Source organism: Teleopsis dalmanni, chromosome X (assembly GCF_002237135.1).
Source record: "Teleopsis dalmanni isolate 2A chromosome X, ASM223713v2, whole genome shotgun sequence".
Classification (NCBI taxonomy): domain Eukaryota; kingdom Metazoa; phylum Arthropoda; class Insecta; order Diptera; family Diopsidae; genus Teleopsis; species Teleopsis dalmanni.
The window spans coordinates 25,336,972-25,363,575 of NC_051848.1; the positions used below are offsets into that span (position 1 = coordinate 25,336,972).

Sequence of the window (26,604 nt, forward strand, 5' to 3'; positions counted from 1 at the left end):
ATAGAAACACCAATAAGAGTCAGTTTTAGAAGAACTGTTGACGCGCTATGTCCAACTGAGGAAAGTGGACAATAGTAGTAGCAGTAAGCGTGTTCTTATAACTAAAATTTATTACATAAAAGGTGACGATTATGTGACTGTGTTAGATACCCATTTTTTTGGGTATTCAAATCACTTTTTGAAATATAACGAGATGCTTATTTTGCACTTGGTGGATGTTGAAATAAACAAAATTGTCGCATCTAGGACAATACAAAACGGAAGGTAATTATTAAAAAATTATTGTATTCACAAAACATCACTGAATAGTATAATATTTAATTGGGAGTTATAATAGGTCCACACTACTTTCAAAATTACAGAGCTGAGATACAAACCGTAAAATAGAATATTCTTTTAAGAGATATGCGTTTCAAAACATAAAAAATTCTGTTGATCCAAGAACTTGAATCAAATGACCATACATTATGTAGAAATATTTTTTGATTGGATTTCAAAGCTACTTGAAATGGATTTACTAATTTAATTAGTAAATCTATTCAGACTATTAAGCTAATTGGACAAACTAGGGTTTACTTAATTAGTTTATATAAGGAGAAATTTAATAACCCTAGAATCTCCAGATTTATCGATGTGTGCTAGCCACTAAAATCATACCATAAAACTTCACTTGAGTTTATGTTTTAGGGTTATGTACTATAAGTGTAAGTATATAAGTAAGTATATAAAAAAAAATTAAATATATATAAATAAAGTGAAATTGGTCAAATGGAAACTGTTCAAAAGGTTAAAAATTCTAGAGGTAGTCATTCTACACATAATCGTTTTAATAATTAAATTATCATGAACTTTAACTTGAATATAAAAAGATATCATATTAATTCTTTGTACAGTTTTGATTTTATTTAAAATAAAAAAAAAATAAAAAACTATTATTTAATTATAATTATAATATTGATAAATTCTGAAAATGTCTCTAGAACAATTACTTGAACTTCTTCCCAGTAATTAATTAAATTCCTGATAACATTGGTTTCTTAATTGACTTCAATTAAACAACAAATTACTTTTGTAAGTAAATCATTTTAATTGAGAATTAATTTTAGTTAATTACAAATTTTTGGTGATTAATTTTTTTTTTTTATTAAAGTTTTTTAAAAGTTTTTGGTTTTATACAACAGTTACACTATATTTATTTCTCACGAAAAGTTTAAATGATTTAATTAAGAATAATGTTACTATTAACTTTAAGTTACATTTAATGTAAAATACTTTCTTAAAGAAAAACTTTATTATTTCAATGTAAAATTATAGGTCTCAGTAGTGCACATACTCGTATATTTGTTGAAACATAGCTATTAGCACGTACAGTACACCACACACTCTGTAACCACACATTAGAACGCAATTACGACCAAAGGATAAAACCTTAAATAAACATGCCTTCGAATCAAGGTCAAATCTATTATATGAATCCTTCGAAACATGATTTTATTGACAAATTTAATCGATATTATAATTAAATGAAATAAAATCTTTAAGGAAATACATTTGATTATATGTAAATAATTATAACGTATTAAGCATTAAGTATGAATATATTTTCATGTGATATTTTTGTGTGATATATATTTTTATACTATAATTTTACTATTAAAAATCAGATATATTTCCTTAAAGTTTAAATTGAAATATCAATTATATATTATTATGTCTCTGAAATAAAATTTTGTTATACCATATATTGTCAATGGACCACACCACACTTGCATTCAATTGAGGATTAATTATTTTCGTACACTTTATTACACTTAGTGGATTGAAGTTTTGCTCATGATTTATTACTGTTGAAAAGGTGAAGAATTCTATATAAGCACAATATTAACCTTCTGTCATTTTTCTGTTATTATACAAAAGATTGTACAATCTTTATGGTATATTGTTTATACATTGCATACTATTTAATTTTTTGTTGATTGTTTATTATTTAAAACTGACTTTGTAAACAGATTCCAGCAATTGTAATAATACTCCGCCCTGAGGAAAAAGTCAAACAAACTTCGAAAGGTCGGCAATATTTATATAGAAGACTATATAAAAATAAAAACTTATTTCCAATTTATTACAAATCTTTTCAAAAACAAAAAAAGAAAACACATAACACATTCAAAAGTGTGGAGTGAAGCATATGGCCTCAACGATTCAGACACGGATAATACGGTTTAGACACGGTCTGATCGAAAGCTTTATTGATTTTCTTGTAGACTTCCTTCCACGACTGCTGACATTCTTAATACGTTTATGCAAAAGAGTATTTTACTCGGGATGGGGTGTAATGTGATGCCTCTATAATTATTGCAGTTACTTAAGTCACATTTTTTAGGAATCTAAGATACCCTCGTTTCAAATCCAAACAGTTTGTATTATTGGAAGTCAATTATCTGCCGCTAATTCGGGGCTTATTTTTAAGTATTCAGCATACACATTATCAATGTGACATATTTAGTAAATACCAAGGTTTAAATGTAAATTACTTCTCACAACGTTTGTTTTGCTTACCAACACACGCAAACACAACCAAGCAGAGGTTCTTTCACACTTACACAACCAAACAGAGTTTATGTATGAGTTTTTCAATATTCAGAATTTATCAAATTCTGATAAAGTCAGCTTGGTCATGTCGTGCGAATGCAAAAAAGTGCTTCGGCTAGAAAGATGTTTGATTCGATACTCGTAGGTGGAAAATGCTATAGAGAACGTCTGCAACTTCGGTGGAAGGATCAGGTGACTAACGATTTGGGGGCGCTTTGTACAACTAACTGGCGACAGCAAGCAACTAATCGGGTTGGGTAGCGGAGGCTACTCGACGCGGCCAAGGATGACTCACGTCGTCATCAAGTATAGCAAGCATCAAAATTTAATACAGTAAAAATTAATCCTCAAAAAAAAATGACTTAAGTAAGGCATGCGTCACTTAGATGAAGGGCACACTTTTCGCCGATAGATGTCGCTGTGCTAAGAATTCTTATAAAGCCAGTCTCATCACATTTCCGATAGGGTTTTTTAATTTAATCAGCCATTTCTTCTGTTTCAGGCAAGAATAAAAATTTCCTTTAGTAGTTATTACACATCACACAATTTTCTTATGATGTTACGCCTACGGCTATGCGAATAATTCAAAGAGCTTTGAATGACTGAAGAATTTGCAAGTAAAGTTTATTTGTGAGTAAATGTGAACACTTCTTAATGCTTTTAAACAATTAATTCATACTCCGTTAATAAGTTTGGTTCTTTTTTTTTTTGTACTAAAATTAATAAATTAAAGTAAATTAAGTTTAAAGTTTTTTATTTAAGTTTTTCATGCTTTGTTGCACAGAAATTCAATTGAAATGATTTTGAATTTTTTAATTTTATTTCAGTGTGAGCTGCGAGCTGCGAGCAAAGCCGCAGTACTTTTTTGCATACCAACGATACTCGTACATTTTTTTCAGTTAAATTAATTAATTTATGCAAATAATTGCGTATCTTCTTTAATAAAAAACTTCACGCATAACAATTTGTTGTTATTTTTGTTGTTGTTGTTGTTGTTATAAATAGCAATGCATAAGTAATGTGAACATACGCGCACATTTACGAATGCATGTAGCTGCGTAGTAATACTCTTACATTGTTACGCTCACATACATATATCTAACTATACATACAGCATACACACATATGCATACATAAAATAGTAGCCCCGTTTACACATATTTATTTATGTGTGTGTAAGTCGCCTGATCGAGTAATTTTATAACACAATAACCCAATTAAGTTTGCAACATTTTATAATTGCTTTTAACAAAGTCACATATACACGTGTGTGTGTGTGTGTGTGTATGCACAAAGTTAAGGAGCACTACTCCATCCACACTATCGAAGTACACTCACACACTCACACACTCACACAGTTACATAGAAACGTTAGTGGCATTTACAAAATTCAACCATGTTTGGAGCGCATACTTGGAGCGTAATTTTACATTTGAAATTGATTACATTGTTTATTGCGACACAAAATTAATTTATTCATCAAAGTGACAGCAACATGCAACAAATGTTGCCTCTCTCAGCGAAAATAGAGAAACAATAAATTGTTTATTATACACACAAAAAAAAAGAGCAAGGCAAACCAGTTAAATAAGACTGCTGTGCTGTGCTGTTCTGTTCTGTGGTGTGGTGTATATAGGAAGCGAGTCTTCGAAAGTCAAGAAGAAATTAATGCGACCAACTAACCTTCATGGACTAGCGTCTATTTGCAAAGTTCCATTTAAGTGCATGCAAACAGTTTATGCAGGGAATAATTTAATCATAGTAAAGTGACATTTATCAGTGGAGTAGTACATACGACGCCACTTATGTATGTCCGCATGTAGGTAACAATGCAAGATACAATATTATATAAAATATAATACTATATCATTTATAGAGTTCCAGGACATAGGAACACCGAAAGGAACAAGAAAGCTTAACACTTGCAGTCCAAACAAACAACGTTGTATGGTCAGCGAAATTTAATTATATAAATAAATAAACTAAAAAAATTTTTGTCCTTGCCTTTTCTTTGCTATTCGAATCCGTCTAACTTTTAAAAGAAAGCTGACAGTTTAGCCCGCTCTGGTGCTTCCCTGGATGTGTCCCTGGCTTTATATTACCCAAGAGACCATTAAGAGAAGTACATTCCCTTACTTTCTGCAACTTGCCAATAAGAGATAGAAATCACTAAAGTCATGTGCAACATGGTTCACCTATAATAAAAATAGATCCACGGAATTCATCAAAAGAGATTGCATGAAAACTGCAAAACTTACTGCAGTTCTTTCTGGTCATTGGTGTATAGAAACCCATGCAGATCCTCATAATCCTCACTGCTGTAGTGGCGATTAGTAGTGATGCAAGAAAAAAAAGCCATTAAATACTTTCTCTGTCAATGCCCGACTTTGGCGTTCAGAAGAAATAGGTTATTAGGGAAGTATTTCTTTGACAGCTTTGACCGACTATCAAAGTTAAATGAACAATCTTTTCAGTTATCTTAATTCCGCGGGATGGATTTAGTCTGTAATCTTCTGTCTTAGAAGTTTTTGCGGAGAATGTGGTGACAAAATGGAAGTTATCCGCCACTGCAACCAACCAACCAACCATACCATTTATAGTATTTAATTTCATTAATATTAAACAGTTATTTAATATATCTCTTAAGCAAGCAAGTCTCTGAGTGGAACAACACATGTTTTGGAACCTTAATGATATAAAATTAATTTGAAAAAAATTGAGTGAACTAATTAAGATATTTGGTGGCACAAAAAAGTTCTATAATGAACTATTATTCCAATTCTTCAAATAAAACATTTGGTTATATCACTTATAACATTTAATATTTAATAATATCAGATTTATTTGAAGCATTATTGCAGAAAAACGTTGCATGATAAGTACAAAATGTTAAGATTAACATTTAATCTTAATGTGTAAAGAAACACAACAAGGTTTTATATTAAATATAAATTTACATTGTCAAATCAGTTCGTTAATTTTATAAACCGTCCTGGTGTATATAGCACCAGTCAGTCTTAGTGTACTGATTTTGAGGCAAAATATCTTTACTCTGATGAAAGTTGTGGTACCGCTACAAATCGATTTGGGTCACCATCATATGCATCAGAACCAGAACCAGAAGCTAATTCTTTTTTCTTAATGGTTTGCTCACTACCTAAGTCCATTTGCTTTTCCACTTTCATTTTTATGCATTGCTCTGGGTTGTTCTTAACAGAATTTTCTTTAAGCAAATCATGCAATGAGCCATTCCTTCCAGTTGGGTCAGGATTGCTATAAGTTATATCACAGTTGTTCAAATCACTTTTACTGTCGTCAGATACAACCTGACTTGAATACTTCGGAAACTTTTCTTTCAGTAAATTAGAGTGCGTGTCCATAATCTGTTTGATACTTTTTCCATGACAATCACTAGCTAGAAGTCCACAAACGGTTGCGAGAAGTATATTCCTTTGCTGTTCTGCATCTAGCATGGAATTGTGTTTGAACTCTTTTTCTGCTTTCTCTATAAAACTTTTTCTGCTGAGCATTAAGTGATCTTCATGTGCAGTTTGTGCAGAACCCGTATTATCACATAATTCAGTTAGAGGGTACACTTTAAACACTATTGGTGTTTTTGTTGACGATGATACTGGACACTTCACGTCAAAGTATTCATGATTACCTAGAGGAAAGTCTGCATAATTTGGCAGGATGTACTTTCGCCTCTGAACCTCACTGCAATGGCAACCAGTTTCTGGAGTACATTTAGGTTGACCATGGTTGCGGTAATATGTCATGATTCTGAAAGCTTCAACTTCTCTTAAGTACTTAATTCCAGTTATAACCAGGCTACGGAAGTCGAAAGAACATGCTGCACTCACCAAATTGATAATTTCATCTTCTTTCAAATTTTGTAAAAACTCCTTATCTATATGGGAAACATGTAAAACGTGTGCCGGTTTGTGGCTTGTGGATTTGTATGTATCTTTATGTATTCTAACCCATTCAAATAACTTGGTTAGATTTTTAGCATCAATATTTGGCAAACGAATAGGTGGTATACCACGTTCATAATCATGACATAGAACTAGGTTTTGTACAACCTCCGAGTGTTTCAAGGCTTCGTACTCACACCTTACAAACTTATCATCCTTGGTAAGAAAAAGTAGTTGCAAACTTTTCAAAGACATTTTATTGCAAATTAAGTCTTAATTTTCAAAAAAAATTACTCAAAACAAATTTTTTTTGTTCAAATGAAATTTAAATTTTATCTTTAAAATTCACTTGGTTTTGTTAAAATTTAATTTTTTGTTTAATAGGAAATTGAAAATTTCAATTTCAAGGGTTGCTCAATTTATAAATATAGTTTATGTTTTTATTGGGTGTGTTCATTTGACATGAATGCTCCAATAGAACATGTGTCGCTTAAAAATTAATATGCTAAACAAAAACAAAATTCTCAAAAATCAGTCCACTTTACTGAAAATTCTTAATGAATAAGCCACTCGCAGTGCAATGGGCCAAATCTTAAAACTGATCTATTGTGAATGATTTTTGTAAGAAAACGAAAAACTCCAGTCATATGATAAAGAGGTTTGTTTATTATTTCTAATTGTTAGGAGTGTTAATGAATAAAGTTAAATATTTTAAAAATTAATTTCTTTTAATAAAATTAGTGAAAATGACTGATAGGTTAGTAATTGTTCGTTAATTATTTGTTAAGGAATTTATAAATATTATATATTCTATATTATGTTCATTAAAAAAATGCAATGTATGAATGAATGTGAAACAATACCCTAAAAAAAAAGCAAAAGCAATTGTAAGGAAAATAAAACAGTGTTAAATACTTTTGGCAAAGGAGCTGGGGTTAAAGCGCATACACGCGAGTGAGAACAGCAATAAATTTTATGACTAGGGTCACGAAAGCCGCGGTTATAAAGGGCATGGTGTGGAGATTACGATCGCACTCATCGAAGTAGTGGGACAAGTATTGGGGGAGTTTGTAGCGCAAGGCTTGAATGAGATTTTCAGGGAGGGTATTAGGGATGGAGACGTCAGGGGGAGGTCGTAGACCCGGGTGAGGTACCTACAGGTCTCTCCCGTAGTTTGTAGTCTTCAAATACGTTTTAGTAGCGAGCTAATATGAAAAGATTTAATTATTTAGCGCTTTAAAATAACTTTCATGAGTAGTTTTTGTTTTTTTTTGTTTTTTGTTTCAAAGTAGATTTTGCAAGGCTGAGGTTAAGTTTTCTTGAGTATACATAAATTAATTTCTGAACTCCACTTAATTAAAATTTGCATAAATTAAGTAGTTAATTACTTATATCATGTCTTTCATTCCTTTATTTAGAATATGTAATCATTTTCAAAGCACATGATATTACATTGCAAACGCAGTAAGTAACTTAAGTCTTTATCCTTTATCATCAGGATACTTGAAATGCTAGAAATGCACTTGAACGGTTATTGCCGCTTCACAAAATTTTCTCGCGTTGGGAATTTATACGAAGCTTATAAATTATGCAAAATCAAAGAAAAATCACTTGTAAAAATTTAAGCATGAGAAATTGTTGCAAATCACTTTGACAATTTGTTGCAAATCGTCTGAAGAGGTTTTATAACTTGCAAAGTTTTGTTCATAGCGAATCCGCACATTCGGAATACAAACATAGCGGCCGCATTCCTTTGCCTTAACAATTCGCTGGCTTAACAATTCGCTCATTATCATTTAGTCACATATAGAGAGCAGAGCAAATATTTGTACAGCCTCCCTAAATGTATGCAACATAATTATAAAATGTTTGTTTACCACTTTCACATGGAGTGTCTTAGTGGTGCACGTAGTGTGATAGTTGACGATGCTTTATGGTTATAGCTGTTGTTGTCTGTGGAACTGTGCAACTGTGGAGCTGTGGAACTGTGGGCCGCTGCAAGTGCGAATCCATTAACATTAAGTAGGCTTGATGTGTTGTTTAAACTTTTACTTATGAGCGCTCATATATAACAGCGTTACAACCGTAAGCCTTAGGAAGAGCACTAAACTATGTTGTTTATCTGTCGTAAGTTAAGGCATGTGTGTGTTTGTGTTTGTGTTTATTGGGTAATACCGCATGAAGCATTCAGTTAAGTAGTCATTGTATTCAACAATGTGTGTTTTTGTTGTTTTAAATCAATAAATTCTTGTTTTGATTTAGAGTTGTTAAAGTTTAATATTTTAAAATCTTTAGTTATATGTTACGAGCATATTGTATTAAAAAAGAAAGTTATAAATTTTTATCACAGTTGAAAAGCGATAAAGCTCAAATATTACATCTTTATTTAAAATTTGTATTTAATATTTATTGAAACATAATTTATTATTATGTTAAGGCTAGTTGAGTCAGTGCATTTAGTCACTTCAACTCTCTATTAACTGCGAGGTTTCTTCACAACCCCTCCCTACGTCTTGACTGGATTATTGTTTATCATCAGACTTCAACAGACTAAACAATAATTGACCACAGATCTACATACCACCCTGAAAAGCCTGTAACCATTTTAATTTAGTAATTTTTCAACTCATTAAACATTAACGATTAAGAAAATAGAATGCAGTTATAATAGACGTTTACGGTGGCTCGCAAGTGTGGCAAAAAACAGCAAGTTGCTGACTTATACTGGCTGAAATGTGCCCAAACTAACAACACTCTTTTCTCTATCTAGACCAGTAGTTGCTTACTGGCCAAACACTTTGGCCGGTAAAGAAAAAAGTGTTTTTAATTTTGTATTCAAGTTAATTTGCGATTTATGTTAATTATTTATTTTTGCAAGATTTGCTATTTGGCTAAACATAACACTTGACAGATCGTAACAATGATGCCAATGCCTCGCTTAGCGATTATAAGCCAGCATGCGTTTTTGACCACACTTGTGAACTACCGAAAAGGCCTAATATCATGATTACTACCTATGAAATAGAAAAATATGTAATTTGTGTACAAATTTGAAATTTTCTTTCATTTAAAAATCATGTATATTTTTAAAGAACACCCATTATATTTTTTTTTTCATTCATCTACCTTATATGTAAAGTTCCAAATGTTTTTTGTGTATTTTGTAACATACTATAATTATTTATTTCATAATAAAGATCTCATGTTTCATATTTAATTATATATTTAATTAGAACAAATTTCTCACATTAGAACTTTTCTTTTGTAAGCTTGTTGCAAAAGAACAAATAAAATAAGCACTTCCTTCGATGGTAACTCTGGACAAAATGGAAATATTATTAGACTTATATATGCAAAACACGTTATAAAATTTCAAGTTAAAATTACGAAAATGAATAATAATTCTTAGCAATTATTGGTAAGTATATATTTTCTTTTTACATGATTGTGAATAAAGTATGAATTTTAAAGTCTTTTAATAAGTAAATAATAAATCTAAAAAATAACGTATGTGTTACAAATCATTCGTGTCGAATTAACGGAATCATTCGTTGACAGTTAACTAGAAATTTCGTATGTATTTGTAAAAATCATTCACAATAGATGAATTTTTAGTCTTGGCAACCATGTGATTTGAGCTGCTTATTAATTAAGCGATTTTAAAAAGGTTGAACTAAATAAGCCAGCAGTGTTGTTCCTTCATATATTATTTTTTAAAATAAGCAGTTGTTCTTTTGTGATGTGCTTTCAAAAGAAAACACCTACTGTTGTTCAGTTGTTCTTTTGTGATATGCTTGCAAAAGAAAACACCTATTGTTATTTCATTCTTCAACATATTTTTGTATAAACTCGCTTGAGACTCATTTCAATGAAGGACAATATTTTATAAAACTTCGTTAAAAAATTATGCTTTTATTAATTTTGTTGAAGCTTAATGCAATTCTTCATTGTCATATTCTTTGTATCCTAACAATATTTTAGATAGAATTATTGCTGCATTGTCAGCTTCTCTGAGTGCAATTCATACAGCATATAAATATCTGACGTTCTTGTCAGTTATAATTAAGTTTATGAACTCTGAAATACTTTGTTTATCAAGTCCTCTACATCCCAGCATTAGAAACTACAATAGAATTAATTAAATATAATTAGTTTCTTGTTTTGTATAAAATAATTGCATTGCTGCCTATGAACATGGAACATTTGAGCTACGAGCATTTCTTATAGTTTTCCTTTTTTATGATAAAAAACTTTATAAGGAAAAAGGTTTTCTCTGTTAACTTATTTACTGAAATTTAATATTTTAACCTGACTTGAGGATAAAAATGTTAATATTAAATAAAAATTTAATAAGCCTATCTTAGGTTATATGTATGTATGTATGTAACATGACAAAAATTATCAATTGATATTATTTGAAAATATACTTAATATATTATTTATTTTTTATATATGCAAATATATCATTATTTGGATTCCTTGAGTTTCATGTAATCCTTTTTTTAAAATACAGAAAAACTTTCTGCAATTAAATAATATATCGATAAGGAAGCCCTGTTGTTATTCACAAATATGCCTACATATATACATTGAAAACCTTATACTTATGTCTAAAGGCATTGTTAATACTAACTATAATTGAAATAATGTTTAATTTAGGTTTTTAAAAGTACCTGATTATGTTTGAGTGGTAATAGATACTTTCTTGTATGTTTTGAGTACAAGTCAGTGAAACTTGAATCCTTGCATACTAATGAGATTTTATTCTTATGACATTATGACATTAGCATACGAGTGTCATGATATGTTTGACAGTGTGTTATATATGTTTAATAATATCCTTCACCACTTTGAAGTGTAATTATAATTAACAGTGACAAGCATAGATCCATATTGTTTCGTTATTTAATTATTTAGCTTAAATTTGCTCTACCTACTATCAATATACACATATACAACAATTAAACACTTCGTTTTTTGCAAGTCCCTCAAAAATTAATTATCTCCGTGGTTAGAATATTATCATAGCATCACTGTAAAATCAATAAAATAAATTTAGTTTATCACACTTATGGCTTATGACCCCCCACTGTTTGTGGTCTATATTGAAAACGATTAGTTGAAAAAAAAACTATTAAATCAAATGTGTAGAAATTTTCATGCTCTTCAATTTTTCCATCAACTTTGAAAGTCAATTTTGCAAAGAAAACGACATAACATCTACAAAAAAACATATATCCGTGACTTTTGACCTCGAGAGACTTGATTCGCGTATACGATATTCTTTGCAAAAGTCTAGCTATTATATAATATGTCAAAATAAAGATTTATTAAAAATACTAGTACTAATAGTATTCAAAAGAGTATTTATCATCGTTTCAATCCGGTGACTAATACTAATTTGACTGGACTGTTACCATCACAGCCCTATACCGACCAGTTGGTTGATTAAAGTTGTCTCTCCGTTAGTCCAATTAGGGATTTCTCAACATTTTGCTGTCTTCTTTACTAACTGATTGTTCGGTGTTTTATCTAGGCTGCACTGTAGATCGATTTTTTACGATTTGATCACTACTGAAGTTCGTTAAAATTCATTATCACTGATTTCCGAAGATTATGGCATACCACTTTATATAGGGTTGTTCTCTGTCTCTAGGAAGTAGGGCATTAATAGAGAAAATGGGAAATATGTAAGTTTTTCTTTTTCTATGTGGTTGTAGCTATGGTACTTAATGATAATTTTATATATATGATAGTTTGATAATATTGTTTAAGATTCTCTTTCATTCTGGTTGCTCGCTTATTTTTGGTACGTTTAACTATATTAGATAGTGTGAGTAAAAGTCTCTTAAAGAGTTTTTGGTAGAGGTTCTTGTATAGCAGAACCTTTTTTTGCCAGTACATCGGTTATTTCTTTTGCTTTGTTATTCCAGTTGATTCAAGACTCACATCAGAGAGAAGCTATGTTATTCGTTTAAGACTATGTAGAAGATTCTTATGGCTAAACTTAATGTTTTAATTTTTATTTTTTTGTTTTGTTGGTGGTAAGAAATTGGAATGTGTTAAGCACCGTCAAGCCGACCGTCGTCGAATTTAAATACACTCTCTTCGGAGAGACTGTTTTCAGTCTCCCCCGGGACTGCTTTCATATTATTTCGGAAAGGGTCTCTTTTATATTAGCATTGCAAGCCAAATCCTTTGCATTTTCGATTTGCGTATAGTACACAATGCAATGTTGATTGCATTGTTTGTTCGTCGCAGTACACGGCCTTATACACTGCGACTTTATATGTTAACTTAATATACAATATGTAAACTATAACTTGTTTGATTTTTCTTCTGATTTTTCTTTCTTGAAATTTTTAATAAAAGATGGAAAGACATAACGATATGCAGACATCTGTATGCAATCTGGCCACGTTTCGATAAAAGGAAATTCAAAATTCTCATTGAGATACCCTTTAGAAATATCGATTTTTTGGTAGACTTACTTACAGATCACTCTGAACTAATTACAATGCTAAAAGATCAGGTCTCCCTTTTAATCAAATCTGTAACAGCTGCGGGGAAGATGATGAGAGTGCCTCTCATCTATTATGTTCTTGCCCAGCTCATGCACGGCGGCGACTTAATACTCTAGGAGTTCTCTTTCTTCAGGAACTTGACCAGGATCTTCGCCAAAGGTTCAAGGTCTCTTTAAACCATGAGTTTTTCCTATATGTACGATAACACAATCGGCCAATAGGCCCAAGTGAATCCGATAGGGATCGCCGGTGTAAACTACTCTAATCTAAGCTCGATATTTTTAAATTCTTCTATACTAAAATATTCAAGTTTTCCTTAAGATTTCCGTACGAATTTACGTACCGTTCTTTTGTTCTATACAATATTATTAGAAAATGGATTTATTTGAGCGAAATTCTGTTCAATGTGCTGTTTTCCGTTTAACTTATTAATCCACAAGTCAGAGATTATCAGAATATCAAACCACATATCGAATACATAAATAATTGCAGACAATAATTCCAATGATTGTGCATTTTGTATTCTCTACTTGGTCTCATGGTTAAGTATCCTTTTCGTATACTCTTTAAATGAAACCTTTCTGTGCAATTCGTGCATGGACGCTAAATTGACATGAGTGGGTGTTTGCTTATGGGTTTTCATAAATGTATGTAAACATTGTGGGGTTTAAGTGGATTCTTACATTTATTTATGTGCGTGGAGAGATGCATTGAAATTAGTACAATGTGCGTATCGTTGGAAAATTGAGTTTACAGGGCGTATACGTAACATATGCATGTAATTTATGCGGTAAGAGATAAGCAAATCAGCAAATCAAAGGCAACAAATACGTATGCAAAGCAAATAAAACAAAAGTACAACAATAAAATGATTTATTATTTTGTATCAGCACATAAAATCAACAGCAATTGCAACAAACTAAATTGCAAATATGCAGAAAACCTGCAACATAGGCTTTTAAGTTTTTAGTGCTATTTAAGAGGCAAACTACGAAGAAACAAGCAAATCATTTCTGAGACATCAGGTTTGCATATTTATATCTAAATCTATTTAAATTCTATTGAAATGCTGAAAATAATTACTAATGTAAATGCATAGTATCCGACTGAAGGCAAAACTGCCTATTCTGCCTCAAGCAACATCAGGCAATATGACCTAAATAGGTTGTTTACACTTATTCCAGAAGAGTTAAGTTTGCATTAATGCGTATTTGTCTAATTTAAAGATTTTAGAAAATTAATATAATATATAAATGCTGCAATTATATAACTAATAAGAGCACAATATACATATATTTGAATATAAAGTAATATTCTAATGCACAACAATTCAATATAATCCATTGCCTAAAATGATTGCATTAATACAAACTCAAACAAGAAACTTGTGCAATTTGATTAAGTGGGTCAGATATTTCTTACCCATCTATGGCATTAACGCCGATGATGAAAAAATTTTAGTAAATTAGCCGAAGAAATATTTTTTGATATTTTAATAATATTTTTTGAAAGCATTTAAGTTCACGAATCATGCAGCCAATGTTTACTTTCAAATCTAAAATCTTTATTAACTTGTCCACAAATGCACTTCCTAGGGACTGCAAATCGGTATTTATTTCATTTAACGCTGACCTTCTCCATGTTATTTTTGGACGACCTCTTGCTCTGCTACCTCTGACAAATTTCGGTTGGAGCCTTTTGAGATAAATGCCCAATCCATCCAAATTTTCTTTAGCGAGTTTCAAGGTTGACATCTCTTACATTTATTCTGGTCCAAAGGTCTTAATTTGATATATGGTTTGGCCAGAAAATATGCAAAATTATGCGGAGACGGCGATTCACATGCAAGTACACAAATATTCAATTGTCCACTGTGTCTGCGCTAACTTAGCTGTGTTTTATTTTAAGCACATATGCATATAAGCCATTCCTCTACAAACTGGACGGATTTTGGCAAAAAATGACGTCATCTTCTCCGATTTGAATGAAATGTTTTTTATGAGCTCCTTTCATAAAAGAAGAAGACCCGTACTTCAGGAAGAAATTTTGTAATTTGCTTCCTAAAGGATGTCGACCCATGGGGTTTTCAGAATTGACATTGTAGACACATTTGCAAACGGCCATATCTCAAGTTATGTATGATAGAAACTTGAAATATGTTATGTTTTAAAGATAATCACCTGAACTTTCATAAACTATTAACATTGTATATATTTAAGCACTAATAATAACGATTAAATTTAAAAAAAAATTTGTTTCCAAATGTATTCCCAGAATTTTCATTTTTTATATTTTATTTAGATTTAATTTTGAATTTTACTCAAAAAAAAAATTTTCAGAATGGCATTATTTTTTGATATTTTTCAAGATTTTTTTTTTCTCCCATAAAACACATCAAGCACATCCGTACTATATTTCCATTAAATGAATATTCAAATAATATACAACAAGTATTCGTATATAATAGTTTAGGTTTCCAGTGACTAGCCATCACTGTGTTCCAGGTATTGTAAGTGCACAATATACTGAGAGCATGTCCTTATAACCAGGCCTTGGATATAAGAGCATAACTGTGACAAATCTCCAGTTTGGTTAAGAATACTGGAGACTGGAGGTTTGGGCACATATAACTTCACATACTTTTGAAAAAAATTTTTTATTTTTAGTACAGTGAAATCACGTTTTTCTGTCGCAAAATCAAAACAGAAACAAAATTGCGCTCATTACCATATTGAGGGTCAAATTTATGCCATTTACATATTAGTTTCCATTCCATATATTGTGAATACATATAAGTTTCCATTCCTTATAAGATTTTTTTTGTGACAACTATTCGACCGTTGCTATTGTGAATACATATTTTAAATATGACAGCTGTCATTAATTAAAATTTATTTCATTAGTTCGTTTTATTGAGAGAGGATTTGTTGTTCATAATGGATCCTGTAATTATCTTTTATTTTAATTTATTATTATTATTTGCTTAAACCCTTTAAATATAGGCCTTGAAAGAACAAATGAGCTATCAAATTGCAGAATCATTTACCAAATCCTATTATGGTGCTATGGACAAGTGCCGCCAAGTGAGTTATTGAGATACATTATTAAAATCTTTTATTAAATTTTATTTTAGTTTTTCTTTTAAATATGGTTGAGTCTTTCTGTGAACCTGCAGAGGACTAATTTATTAAAAAAAAAAAAAATCATGTAGTATTTAATAACAACATAAGTACTTAGAACAATAGAGTTGGACAGTTTGGGGCATTTTACTTACTTATTCATTCTATATTTACAGAAAGTCATTGATTTTTATATGGATGGTTTCATGATAGACTGGAATGAAGAATACTTTAGGGAGAGGGAAACAGCTCAGGATTTCTTACTCCACAAAACTCCAGAATCAGAACATGAAATAACATCAATTATGCCTGTGGTAAAAACTACTGAAAAGGTAAAGGGTATTACCAGTATGTCAGTCAATGCGATGGGTAATGTGCACTATAAGGGCCTAGGGGTTAAAGTTTTCTATCAAGATTTCCATTTAGTTAAAATGGGAAATGATTGGAAAATTTATTCAACTATTCTCCGTGATTAAGTGCTTGACATTTGTTTAATTAAAAATAAAACTTAATTATTTTATTTGAATACAAAATAACTCTTTTGTTTTTCTTAAATTTATGAATAAAAGTATTAGAAAGAATGGGCATAACTTGTTTTTTTATAAAAAAGTGTTTTTATGATTTGATTTTATTAGATTTTGACAATCGAAATTAGTAGAATTTGTATATTGAATTTATTTTAATCACTCATTTGGTTAGTATCTAGTGGAGATACATCGGTCTGGCTGGAAATCTTCACTGACTCAGTATTAAGTATAAGGGACTTTGTAATAATATATATGAATTTATCTAGCAGTTCAATTAGCTAGATCTGCATAATTCTCAGTCTGCTTTCGCGCAGGAGTATATGTCTACAAGTAAGCTTTTCACAGGTGTTTCCGGAGGCAGCATTTCAGTATTATTGTTTTAATTTCATAATTTTATTTTTAGAATGTTTTTTAATATTTTTTTAGTATGGCTGTAGGTCCCTTCTTATTAAATAATTTAACGTTTAATATTTTTCATTATATTCTATATTTCGACTCTCCTTGAGAAACTACATATCCATCATTTTCTTTGTTCTATCGTCTATATTATTTTTAGTAGAAATAAAATGTGTGTCAATATCAGTTGTGCAATTATGAGAAGTATTAGAAATTTAAAATTTTAATTTTAAAATAGAAGATCTATTGCTCCAAACCTACACAAATATATAGGTATATATAGTAGTGATATATAGTGAGTTCGAAAGAATTGGTAGCCTTCAGCGGCAGTTTTTGTTAACTGTTTGTATTGTTTCAAACACTGGTGGGACGTGGACATACCAAGAAGTACCACCACATAAAAAAAGTATTCTCGATTCAAGTCTCAGTAATATCGTTATATTAAATTTTGTAACTGGAGACACCGTAAGTCCATATTGTTTTATAATATAACTTTATATAGAAGTACTTTTTTGTTTAGTTAAAGCTTTTTTAATTTTGGCAAATAAGCTAGTACATGGTTCACACTTTCAGACCCAGTTACTTGCATTTCGTAAGTATATAGTGTTTTCAGGTGAGACGCCGTTCAATACGACCTACCAGATACTTCGCGTGACCGGTTTGCAGTAGTAGGTTTTTATTTAGTTTGACTGGTGGACAGTACCCATGGCGATACGTAAGCTTTAATGTGCCTATTGTTTAGTCACATTTATATGCAGTCTAGATTTGTTTGCAACTGACTAGTAGCGACTGTTGGGTCTTTACTTTTAGCCATAATCACTGTGTCATGAACAAAGGTTGCTGTGTACGTTGATAGATTAAGTAGTAAGTCAGCTGTGAACAGTGTGTGTAGGGTTGGACCTAGTATACGCCCTTGTAGCACTTTTATCGGAAATTTCTTTTTTACAGTCTTTTATTTTGACCATGAAATATCGGCTATTGATATAAGAGTTTAATAACGAATAGAAGCTGCATGGATGATGCGATTTCAGTTTGTAGAGCAGTCTGTTGTGCGTTAGCTTGTCAAATGCTTGCATTATGTCGATGTATACTGCAGTGCAGTACTCTTTGCTTTCCAGACCAACTCTTGAAATAAAATAATTGTAACTATCTCTGTCGATTGGGAGAATATTGTTAAGACCACAAATTGCAACAAGTTTTTTCTTTCAGCTATAGATCAAGCTAAAATCGGAAGTTCTAGAGTAGAGTCTGTATATTATGTTTCATCTTTGGCAAAGTTGAAATGGACATTTTAATTGAATTTTGCAGTTTAACGGTTTAAAAACAAATTCAATGCGGTTAGTTGCTCATTACGAACCTTTGTTATTTAATTAATTACTTAATGGCTAACAAAAAATATGTGTACATTTGACGTGTCAAATTTAGCAAATAATTAGTAAAATTGCAATTTATAACATTTCAAATATTTTATAACACTTAATTTTGTTGGTCGACTTTTAACAATTTGATGTGCAATCCACGAAACTGTCTGTGCGGGAACAACTGTTCCGTACATTAGCTTAAATCATCAATGTCAATTTGTCAATCAGCGGCAATTTATTTAATAGGAACTGCAAATCAAGCTGCATCAATATGAGCAATAAACAATAAAATGGAACCAAACAATTGAACGGATGGTTGCATTCGAAACATTGACTTACTAAGCGGAACTGCAGCACGGCAGGAGGGCAGCACGGCAGGAGGGCAGCACTGCAACACGGACTGCCTTGCGCCAACTGCACTTACTAGTTTGCAAACTAGTTGGCTAAATGACATGCAATTTGTTAGCTTAAGTGCGTTTGTTGCATTGTGGTTTCGGCTAATCGCAGCTGCAATAATTAAAACGGTCCTGACAGATCACTGCTAAAATATGCACGTTTACGTAAGTTTAGCCAAAGTTCACTGCCAAGCATTCACACAGCGCCACACGCATCAGCTATGACAGCCGTAATCGGTTATGATTATAATGCATGTAGGGTCCAGAAGCTGCTGCTTCAATTGCCGTTGCCGAACTCGTTGTTTTTCATAATTTAATATTTATTTAAATTATTTATGATTGTTGTGTGATTTCAACTGCGATAGGGACTCAAATTTCCATTTCCATTGCCATTCTCATTCTCATTCTCATTTAATATTTGATATTTTATTTAAAATTTTTAAGTAATACTCGTATAAATATTTTAAATTTATTTTATGGCCCGGAATTTCATGATGCAGTGCTATGGAATGCATTTCGAGGCAAATGAAATTAGGTCAATTTGTGACTGCATTAAAATTTGCATTAAAAAATAAATACTCGCAGTACAAATCCGAAATGTAAACGCAGGCAGGCAAACATTTTAATACTTGGTGGCACTAAATTTGAATAAGTGAGCAGTATTACAAAGTACTCAAACGAGTTTCATGTTATGAAAATAAAATTTAAATCAAATCTAAATTGAATTTGCATTACAGCTGATTTAAAAGTTAGTTCATTGTTTAAGTTTCCAAGCAAATTAAACATTTAAAGCCCTATATATATAAAAGCCCTTCTATATAGCCTATATAGCATCAAATTCCGTTGAAAAACAAACACAATTACAAATTAGACCCGGTGCAAATTAGTGGTAAAAATGAGAGTTGCCACATTATTATTTGAAGCTTGCAAAATATATGTGACTGCATGGAACTAACTCGCCACGAGTTAGTTAGTTAGTTTTCTCAATTATTCTGCCAAGGAGAGGAGTAACACATCATCACATATGGATGATATGGACGTCACAAAAGTGGAAGATCAGATTTGCACAAATTAAATACAAACCACTTCATATGCAATACAGTTTCAATCCTAGACCTTTATGCTAATTACTTTCCTATATTGATCGTACATTAAAAACTTTTTCGTTAATCTACGTATAGACCTCGCTTATGTTAAGTTATGTCTCTGTTTATTGTGATTATCTGTTTTCGATATTAAATTTTTACCATTTGGTTTTGATAGTTACGAATCTGTCTGCGATGCCCCAGTTTTATTCTTATATTTTCATCTCATGGTGTTGTAATATTTTCGATGTACATTTTCCTGATTATTGTTTCCAGTATTGTTCTTTTGGTTTTTCATCTCTTGTATCTAAGTGTTGTCTTCATCTGTATATCTGTATATGCATATGGGATCTCAGATATCATATATTATGCTGAAACAACTCTCAATTCTGTCGTTCATAGTACTAAACTCTTACGTTATTACTGCCAACGTGTCTGCTCATATTTTCGCAGACTTTATCATTAGTCCATTTAACGATACAGTGACGTATATCTAGAATATTACCATGGAATCTAATATCAGTTCTGTAATCTAGAAGAAATTTTATTCACATATTGTGTGTTGTCTCATGAATAGAAGTAACTCTATCGTCTGGGTTTTAAGTTTTAGGTCATGATTATAAAAGCAGGTCTATGTTTTCTGCATTACTTGAGTTAATCTGCGGCACGTATTATCTAAACCAAGTGCAAATATCACTGCGGATATACTACCAGCAAATGCGACTAAAAGTAAATTATTCGGCATCTTTGTTTCTACAAGTGCGTTGTAATTCAGGTTTCAAAGATTAGGTATGAATCCTTGGGCGACACCAGTTTTTATTTGTATTTGTTTTGTACCATTGGGTATCCTGCAGATTAAATCTCGTTATCTAAGGTACCTTTGTATAGTTTTCATTAGGTACCTGTGACTGAGTCCACCAACTATGTCCATCCAATTGACAGTATTAAAAGCATTTCGGACATCGAGAGTTGCTAGGAGAACTATAGCCCACAGAAAAATATTTTATTTAGTTAATAATTGTGAGTACTTTTAATTGTATCTGATATTTTTTTTCGATTATAGGAAATTGTATAACACCTGCTGACACTTATGATACGCATGGCATGAATCGGAGAATATCACTCAGACAGAATATGGGTAAAAATTGTTTACTACAAGTTGCGAAAGTTGTTACTCGAAAAACAAAACCCAATGAAAAAGAATGAAAGAATCACATACAATAAAAATGACTGAAGGAAAGAAACACAAAATTTGATTTTGGAATTCGAAACATTTTAGAAATAAAGTATAAATATATCATCTTCTGATATATTAATATATTTTGTATATATAGAATATATCCAAATTCATATAGAGAAAACCATTTTATGTGACATAATATTAGTAACTTCGCTACAACGTCATCATCGCGGAACCAACAGAACTTATATCTTACAGAGCTATCAGCGCATATTCTATTTAGGGTTTAGTCGTCCTTTACCAAGTTAATTATTTTTTGAATGTCTTTCTTTCGAAAAGCTGTAACTAAGGTAAAATTCTTTAATGAGCAACATTAATAGATTTACGAGGTTTTTATATGTTTTTGAATGGTCTAGGATCTTCTCATCTATGCCATTCAAAAATCCACACTAACCAATCTTGTACTTATGTATAATGAAAAATTAAGATTTAACTGATCTTTTTCCATTTAAGCAGGATGTAACTCCTCAAGTTAGATCACAGTTAGAACTGAATGATCCTTAACTTCCATGTTTGGCCTTCCAATCGAAGGTCATCTTTATTTGTCACAACCTAATAAATTGGGATTTGCAGTTTGGAAAACTTTTGTAGATAAAACCGTCTTCAACTCTTGTACTCTAAGCATGCTGCAGAAAATAAACTATATAAAGATTTCACTTATTGACTTATTTTTCTTATAGGCGACATTTCTGTAAACAGAATTTAGACTTTGATATGATTTACGTGAAAGCAATAAAGTCGATCAAGTAACCTTTGATTTTTTTTTATTAGCTTTCATTCTATAACACTAAATAAATTTTTATTAATTTTATAAACTGTTATATTTCTGTTGCACACATTTTTTGGAAGTTTTTGGGAACCTTAAATCAAAATTCAAAATTTTTATCCGAGAAGTGTAACAATATTTCAAAGTGCATTGAAGGTTCAACAAAATTTCTGGTCATCGCGAAACTTCTAAAACTAAAAACATTCAAAAACTAAAAGTGACAGGCATAAAAACTTTAGTAAAGCCTAATACCAAGTAAAAATACAGACAACGACATCCATAAAGGAAATATAAAAAGTCCTCAAAAATCATTTTTTTTAAACTTGCATTTTTAAAGATGCCCAAAAAGTTGACAGATGCGTCTTCAAAAAACGATTCATATATTGCTCAAAATATAATAACAAAGTTGTTTTATAAAATATTTAGTGGAGCTACAAATAATAATACATCGAAAACAGATAAGAAAGAATTTGAAGATGAGTTACCTATTTTACCTGATTTTTCTGCAGATATAGAAATGAATAAAATGAGTGTAAATAAGGAACAATCTATACATGACGGTCTTCACGATTCTCAAAATATCACAAATAACAAAATTAATGAAAACAAGGAACAGTCATCAAATAACGATCTTCAAGATCTTGGAAATATTTTAATCAAATCTGCAACTGATATGAAGAATGTAAAAATAAGTAAAGACAAGAAACTGTTTACAGATGATGATCTTCACAATCCTGTAAAAGTTTTGATCAAATCTGCAACAGATATGAAGAATGAAAAAATAAGTAAAGATAAAAAACAGTTTACAGATGACGATCTTAATGATCCTGGAAAAGTTTTGATGAAATCTGCAACAGATATGAAAAATGACAAAATAAGTAAAAATAAGGAACAGTCTGTACAGGACGGTCTCCATGAAACCACTTTGATTGACGGTCTACACGGAAATACTACTCCAGATATGAAGAAAAAGTTAAATGAAAATAAAAGACAGGCTATAGTTGATAGATTTCTAAATAGCGGTAATGGTGATCAATCCGCTTTATGCAAAGAACAAAATAGCGATATATCTGAAGTTGAATTTGATTCACATATATCACCAGATACACGAAAATTGGAATGTTTTGAGTCTAACCAGACACTTATTAGTAAAGAAGAAAATAATATTAAAAACAAAATTTTAGCTTGGGAAAAGTTATCTAAAACAGGAATATCTAAGTATTCAGAGATGTCCGAATTTAGTGCATTCGGAGAGAGCCACTCTAATCCTGAGATTGAAAACAATTGCATGAAAATGAACAAATCTAATGTGGAAAAGACAATACAGCAAAATAGTTCAATAACTGTTGATCCAGAAAGTTTTATACCAGATGCGAGCGAAGAAACTAAAATACGTGCGGGATTCGCTGTTACGCGAGTCTCGCCAAAAATTGCGAATCTTCAGGCTACCATTTTACAGAAGCTCAAAGAAGACTAATAATTTCAATATTCAGTAGTTCTGGAGGTTCGCAAAATATTAAGAACTGATGTCATCTTGAAACATGAAAGGTAAGACAAAATTAATGAAAAGTGATCAAAGGATTATAATTATTATCAGAGAATATGTGAGTTCTTTTGTATAATTTATATATGTGTACAATTTAATTAAGCAAGGATAATTATTTTGATATATCAGGAGTTTCACAATTTTAGAAAATGTTTGGTTTCAAGTACACTTCAAAATTTTCTAATTAATGATTTACTATAAAGTCGAAATATTACATATTGTAATATTAGGATAATAAAAATGTAAGTTGTGATATATTTTGAACAGTAGTAAATCACAACAACAAAATTTTATTAATTATTAACAACTCTATTAATTATTTATTAACTAGAATTATTGTTAATTTACAATTAATTAAAATAATAGTTTCTGTTAGGAAACATGGATCCTTTCGTCATAACTGACATAATAAAATAAATTTAATCAAATTAAGTTTTTATTCATCAATTATCACAATTTAATGCATTATTCAAGAGTTTAATTGTAAAGATTTGTCCTTTCTCAAAATAATATAGCGAGTAAAGTTTTTAGAATATATGTTAAAATTTTAAAATAATAAATTAATATATGAATTCCAATATACATATGTTGTATAAATAAAATTATATATTTTTACTTAGCTCGTATATGAGATAACTACCAGCTGTGCACGTCTCGTAGGATAAGTCGTCACACGCAATGCAAAAAAGGACGCAATGCATCAACGATTTAATGCGTAGAACAACAACTCCAAGTAATGAAAAGTATAGACTGCCGTCGTCCTTACAAAACTATATATTTAGAGAAGACTTTAGCAAATATTGTAAGGCTGAAATGCATCTCAATAATAGTGATTTAGAGTTGAAGTGAAATTCATATCAAAGTCTTTGAAATATCTACATTGGTAGATCACACACTATATATATCTGTGAGTAATTATAAAATCGCGTATAGGAACACGTAAGAGAACTGAAAATTGCTGAGAATTGATTTTGAATCAATTGCTCACAAGAATATGGAACTATTAAGGTAATGTATCTTTATAATTCTAACAATTATTTAAAATATTTAATCTTAAAGGACCATAAGAAACATTGTTTAGAAAGCAATGATATTGGGTCTATAATAAATGGAGAGACATATAAGCTAGTCGATCGTTATACATGCATTAATCAGTATTCGATTAACAACGAATGTTTGAAAGCAGATGAAAGCTGTAGGAATCGAAATTTTTTAAATAATACTGCTGTGAACTTTTTCAGCATGACAAACCTTCGTTGAATGAGTAACTAACTTGACGAAATACTAACTAAAAATGTAGTCAATGTCAATAAAACGATGTCGCAAAAAGTCACTAAGAAATAAAAAACGATGTCTTCAGGGCTTTACTAAGGAAATATGACCAAAAGTTATTTCTCTAAGGAAATTTCGGTATTATGTATTACGATAATTGATCAATTACTTAAAAATGTATAAAATAAATCAAATTTCGGACAATAAAATTGATTTATCAAGCACTAAGTCATCTAACCAGCCGGAATCAATATTTATTAGCTTTACCGAGTTTTGAGAAACTTACACAAACCCCGTATAAAGATCACTTCTTAAATACGTCATCTACGGAAGAGATAAAAAAGAACATCCACAAAACAAGTCACAATATCTTTTATAAGAAAACCTTTGACTTCGATTGCTTAAGGTAACTAATAGATTTTGATTTGTCGCTTACGCGATTTAACAGTTTAAATATATTTTCGACAGTTGACGTCTGGAATGATGTATGTGTTTTAACTGGAATATGAAACAAATACGTCAATATTAAAAGCTATGTATGAAGATTTTACTAGACAACTTTACTAGATGCAAAACATCCAACAGTTTCAACAATGACAGGTAATACTGTCATTAAATATATGCAAGTCAGGTTTAAATTAAAAATTTTTTGCAGCTAAGTGACATATCTTATTTTTAAGGTGACTTATGAATCGCCTTTATACCTACAATGAGGTATAAAGTTAAGGTTTTTTCTGAGCTTGAATTTTGTGACAAAAAAAAAAACACGTCTTCTGTAAATAACATTAAGCTAAATGCCATATCCTGGGTTAGTTTTATAATAAAAATATGTTAATAATAAACTCATACCATTTATTATATAGGTTATAGTCGAAAACATACAAATGGGACATAAGAAGATAATCGATTTATAGGGACTAAAACCAAGCGATAGATCAATGCAGAATGAACCATTAAAAGCATGAGGTATAGTGTTTGAGTTCTATGTATATAAAAGGAGTATATCGATCTTACTTAAAACCTGTCTTCTGTAAATAACATTAACCTGAATGCCATATCCTGGGTAAGTTTTATAATAAAAATATGTTAATAATAAAATCATACCATTTATTATATAGGTTATAGACGAAAATATACAAATGGGACGTAAGAAGATAATCGATTTATAGGGACTAAAACCAAGCGATAGATCAATGCAAAATGAGCCACTAAAAGCATGAGGTATAGTGTTAGAGTTCTATGTAAGGGGTGTATTGATCTCACTTAATTAATTTAATAGTTTATGGAAAAAGTTTAATGGGTTTCGCATGGTTCCATCAGAGCTAGAGCCTAAAATCTATTTCTTTAATTCTGGTAAAAAAACACTTAGGAAACTGCATAATTAATAAATGTTACATATATCAACAAATTTGCCTTCTCTGTGTATATGATTTATTAAAACGCGCAAATACTTTATATAATAATATACTGAACAAATTTATATGTATCAGTATATATTTATAATAATTGCTGTATAAAAACTGAAGATTTTTAGTAGACTCATTCAAAAACTATGACAACAATTCACATTTTCATATATTGGATGGAATTTAAAACTGATTTCATAAGTTTAACTATAGAAATATAAGTTTATAGGTTTACAACAAATACTTGACACATCTTGATTCACTTTAAATAAAGTGGTTCATCGCTATCTTAATATCACCATATTAAAAAGAAAAGAAGCAATGTGTTTCATTTAATAAGATGAGAAGCTTAAGAACCATCATAGAGTTTTGTCGACGTCAGCAAACCAAAGAAATTAAAGGTACCATAGTTTTTAGTTCATTAGTTTAGTTAATTTCAATTAATTAATTTTAGTTAT

The 26,604-nt window shown here is 30.6% G+C and overlaps 2 protein-coding genes across 4 annotated transcripts; both read left to right on the plus strand.

Annotated features, from left to right (window-relative positions):
- The first annotated feature begins 15,945 nt into the window (after positions 1–15,945).
- On the plus strand, positions 15,946–16,636 carry LOC119689793 (NTF2-related export protein-like). Its single transcript, XM_038104697.1, has 3 exons — positions 15,946–15,978; positions 16,036–16,116; positions 16,329–16,636. Exons 1-3 carry the CDS (start codon positions 15,970–15,972, stop codon positions 16,626–16,628), a joined length of 390 nt encoding a protein of 129 aa, XP_037960625.1. The 5' UTR covers positions 15,946–15,969; the 3' UTR covers positions 16,629–16,636.
- Positions 16,637–21,988: 5,352 nt separating this feature from the next.
- Positions 21,989–26,112, plus strand: LOC119689794. 3 transcript variants are annotated; one of them, XM_038104699.1, is made up of 8 exons: positions 21,989–23,470; positions 24,089–24,476; positions 24,528–25,146; positions 25,209–25,340; positions 25,396–25,548; positions 25,604–25,803; positions 25,859–25,961; positions 26,020–26,112. In XM_038104699.1, exon 1 carries the CDS (start codon positions 22,260–22,262, stop codon positions 23,397–23,399), a length of 1,140 nt encoding a protein of 379 aa, XP_037960627.1. In that variant the 5' UTR covers positions 21,989–22,259; the 3' UTR covers positions 23,400–23,470; positions 24,089–24,476; positions 24,528–25,146; positions 25,209–25,340; positions 25,396–25,548; positions 25,604–25,803; positions 25,859–25,961; positions 26,020–26,112. The 3 variants fall into 3 exon arrangements, 2 of the variants coding, with proteins under 2 accessions (XP_037960627.1, XP_037960626.1); XR_005253485.1 differs by lacking the exons at positions 21,989–23,470; positions 24,089–24,476 and having other exon boundaries at positions 24,502–25,146; positions 25,421–25,548; XM_038104698.1 differs by lacking the exons at positions 25,604–25,803; positions 25,859–25,961; positions 26,020–26,112 and having other exon boundaries at positions 25,421–25,493.
- Positions 26,113–26,604: the final 492 nt, after the last annotated feature.